A 4316-nucleotide genomic window follows, 5' to 3' on the forward strand; every position below is an offset into this window, starting at 1 on the left:
TATATATATATAAACATTACGCCTGGATTAGATTCAGGAGACAGAAAGCATTTGGTTCGCCAACAACTTGAATGGATCAAACTAGGCCCCGCCATCCCTGCTGTTTGCTCGCTGAATCTTTGCATTTGGTTGGATGATCAAGTGTTAGAGCAAATGCGATCAAAACGATTGACGCAAGCGTTTGGCGTTTTATCCGAACCTGTATTCAGAAAGCCTCGACATCTAACCCGATTTCTTAATGGCAGAAGTTACTCTACAGATGGAGGTAGATGACCGACTACAATTGTAATATTTTGAGCCCCGGTGACCTCTGTACTGTCACAACAGTCGATTAACAAAAATATATCCGGCTTCATACATGCACTGTGAAGCTCACGGTTAAGCATATTGATCTGTCTGAATGAACTAGGTTTGAATCTTTTAGGGGTGTACCAGAGAATACTGAAAACACGCGAGCAAACAAAGTCGCCACGTGAGATCTTTGGATGCAAACAAAAAAGTAATGTTGGTAAAAAGATGACTTGGGCAATTGTTTTGGTAGGGGAACAGGTTAGCTGTAAATCAATTTTGCACCTCACCAGCAAAAAATGTGGGCCTTTCAGGCAGCCTGGTGCTTCAGGTAAGGAGATTACAAACCATAGTGACTTTGTTAACACTCCGCAATCCCAAATCAAGTTGCCATTTCGCTGTGAAGTCTAATTTGGAAACAATCATCTTTGGGTTTGTGTAGTCTAGATTTCAAATGCGAATATTCTGTAATTAAACCAAGGTGGAATAAGTAGAATTAGTGGATTATATTTTACCCAACTTTTGGGGCAAATAAACACTAACAAATACCGAAACCTAAATTCACTGCAAAGCCGGAAACCGCGTTAAATGCTAGCCGGAAATCACGGCTTGTCTTCTTTTCATCCGTGATTAGTTTCCTTTCAGCACTCAGTAGTAAACATTGGCCTTATGCTCCTCAATAGGAAAGCTGACAGAATATTTTTTTAATCTAAATGTAGCAAACAGATCGATTATCACTTTGGGGCTGCACACGATATGGCCCTTATGGGTATCAATGGTGAAGTTTTCCTGCTGTATTTAGGAATCCAATTCCGAGCGATCATGCTGTATTTAGGAATCCAATTCCGAGCGAATTCGTGATTTGTGTGAATAACGACAACATGATTTGGGAATGATATTGTATCTGGTCCCACCCTACGCTTGAATTTCGGGTAATATTCAAATAGGCGTTGTTCACTTAGTTTGGATGGGGAACAAAATAGCCGACTGTTGTAAGAGATTTTGCGAATACTTGTCTCTTACGTGTGTGGGTTGTCAATTCTTCCGAATGTGAAAGGCTCATGACGGAAGCTGTCTAATGTCATCCACAAAGTGTATGCTTTGCCCAGCCAACTCAAGGAGAGGAGGGGGTTATGCGTCAGTCACGCAGTACAATTCTGTCTCATCAGGGGGATTCGTCATTGCAGTTGGAACACACGTTAGAATCGCCAGGGTTTGTGGTTTATGGTTGAGACATCTCACCCAATTTCGCAAATGGGTTCATTGGCTCGCAATGGCAGAATTAATAACTGAGATGTGTTCTACAATAAATGGGGTCGAAATTTATTGGCGGTGTGTGTAGCTTAACCGAACAGAGTTCGGTGAGATTTACATAGGTGGTTTTGAAACGCAAGTTGACGACGAGGTGAAGCTGCTATTTGTGCACTTGTGTGGATTTAAAGTTGGTCGTGTTGTATATAGTTGCTAAATCACGCAGCAGATTGTGCCCTGACCTGATTGCGCATGTTTGACCTGGGATGATATCGCAGGTGACGTGTATCAAGGGTGAAACGTAAACCAAAGAGCCTTACTGCCCTCGACCTCGCGTAACCGTTGGAATAGACTAATAGGCGATCATAGGGCTTTAGTTACTCTATCAATTTAGGACCATAACTCACCAGGTTATCAACACAAACCGCGCATGACCTAGCTCTTAAATCAAATTAGACTGATCGTTTCTGGGTAAGAAAGGCACAGATGGCCTTACACCAGCTTGTAGTTGACGTTGCACAAATGCAAGTTGTAAGGTGCTGCACCAAGACGCAAAAAATTCAAACATGAGGCGGTAAAATTTGAATCAATGTTGTGGTTGCGGCGCGTCGAGTGGGACCGACCTTTCTGGGGAGTTTAGTTTTGGCTTAGAATAACTTGCGTAAATTTAAGGGCGCACAACTTTTTGTCCAGCACTTTCCTCAGATAGCTTTTTGAAATAAACGCCTGCTTAGAAATGCCTTCATATTACAGAGTTGTTGAGCGGAAAGTTCGATTTAGTGCTTCTTCAGGTTATCGAGTGTGAACATAAAATGATTGACAGAATAGAAAATTCATGTGCGATTGATATGTCGGTCGACAATGTTTATAAACGTGGATAAAAGATGGTTCTGTCACATTCGCCGTAGATGCATGATTTGGAAAATACCCCTCCAAACTCATCACAGTTCAAGGATTTTAGGCCTAATCGTTTTTCGATTTCACACCTTTGGCTCTTCCCAATGATGGGTTGTTGATGAGCGTTCCACTTTTCTACAATTTATATGCCGTAATTGCATTGATCACCTAAGAGAATCTATTGGAATTGCAAACTCTTGCTTTGGACCGAGGATGAGCTCACTTTTAAGTAACACAAAAGAATCTTTTTGGTAGAGGTTAGTCAAAAAACATGTCATGCTCGTTCTATTTTACAATTTTCCTTTGAAAAACTGGAAAAAATTACCCTTGGACATACTGCACAATCAGCGAAGGCTCCATCTTGCAAGTCTAGAAAAATATGGTCACTGAAGGCTTTGAGGATTTCACTGTTTACTGGTTCCCCCTAGAATGATGGAGAAAGGTCCATGAATAAGCCTTAATGGTAAAGCATGGAAGTCAAAAACGGAAATACATGATAAAGTGCTACTTCAAACAGCCGGGTGGGACTGAGGTTCAGGCGGATGAAGGAGTTTGCCGACAGTTTGGGGAAATGAGTATTAAGTGTGTTATGAATGGAAGCACGTGAGCATTTAAGCTGCAGTAATGATCACGACCTTGAACAGTTACTCCCCAGGTTTGCGTGTGTGTGTGACCTGCTAATACTTGGTACGAAATTTATTTAGAGCGCAGAGATGTGTTTTCTCGCAGGAAAGCTTTGAATGTTCGAGTGAAGTAGATTTAGCCAACCACAGTTCAGGAGGATACTGGCTGGTGAATTGTATTAGAATACAGACAGAAACTATGAGTTCACTTCGGTGTAAGAAATATATCTAATTCCTCACTTAGAGAATGGAGAAGAATAAGAGTAGTAAGAAAGTGTAGGTTTGTCTCGCATGATTTGCGGATAGTCGTACAAGTGGTTCTCACAATAATGTTTCTGTAATGAAGATGAAAGCACACACGTGTGTGATTTCCGTCGTAGGGTGTAGAAATATGATACGCCATGAGTCAGAGACGGACAAACTTTATCAGCTTTCCTGTACCGGTTACACTAGTCTTATTTTCACTCTTTCGATTGATACCAGTTTATAAGGCGAGCTGTATTGAATTATTTCGTATGAAGCTACGAAAGTATACTAGGGAAGTGCTTAGGGCTACCATTATATATTCTAAACCGATAAGTGCAAGCGACAAACGTCTGACTAAGCAGCTTTGAGTGAGCGAAGAACTGTGCATACAAAAAACGGCAATTAATTAATAGGAAATTTCTTGTTCCAGATATGCCCGGAAGATCTTAGTAATAAGCAACCCCTTGTCAGCAAATATCTGCACAGTTTCTAAACTGAAGTACGTAGTTCATCCATCCCAGTAAAGCGACTGAGAGATGATAACTGGATTGGCCTAAATTGTTTGTTAATTAAATTGATGTTATTAACATGGGACCACCAAACATTCGCTTAATCTGTTGTGTGCAATCGCCGCTATGCGGTGAGCCTCAACAGGGAAGAAGAAACCTTTAGCGTTTTTTCACCCCTATAAATGGTGCTGTGTAATGTATAGAGATTACGTTTGCTGAAAATTATTTATCTATCGACAGGCAATGTGCGACGACACGTCCTTTAAATTCCATATTCCATTTTTATTCTAATCACAGACAACATGCCTTTCCGTATGGAACGAAGCCAGTTAAACAAAGCTTCTTATGTAATCTTGATGCCAATGGTCAATTGGGAGATGACAACAAAGATGTTCTCCTGATGAATCTCACCAAAAATTGAAGCGCTGTTGGTTGTTGATCAGATGGCTGTTGATCTGTTCGCCGAGCTTGGCTTGGCGCTTGCAAACGTTTCGTCACCATA

At 41.1% G+C, this 4316-nt stretch overlaps 2 protein-coding genes across 2 annotated transcripts in view; one reads left to right on the top strand and one right to left on the bottom strand.

The window, feature by feature from the left end:
• The window catches only part of T265_15683 (hypothetical protein), a gene marked incomplete at both ends in the record, with an annotated part of 35360 nt that overhangs the window by 28419 nt on the left and 2625 nt on the right, over positions 1-4316 (top strand). The window lies entirely within an intron of this gene.
• T265_15684 (hypothetical protein) overlaps positions 1-4316 on the bottom strand; it is a gene marked incomplete at both ends in the record, with an annotated part of 30912 nt that overhangs the window by 11919 nt on the left and 14677 nt on the right. Inside the window, one exon of the mRNA XM_009178937.1 lies at positions 2762-2860. Within this exon, the coding sequence (XP_009177201.1) occupies positions 2762-2860 (99 nt within the window). The remainder of the gene's footprint in view (positions 1-2761; positions 2861-4316) is intronic.

This window comes from Opisthorchis viverrini (genome assembly GCF_000715545.1).
Source record: "Opisthorchis viverrini unplaced genomic scaffold opera_v5_727, whole genome shotgun sequence".
Classification (NCBI taxonomy): Eukaryota; Metazoa; Platyhelminthes; class Trematoda; order Opisthorchiida; family Opisthorchiidae; genus Opisthorchis; species Opisthorchis viverrini.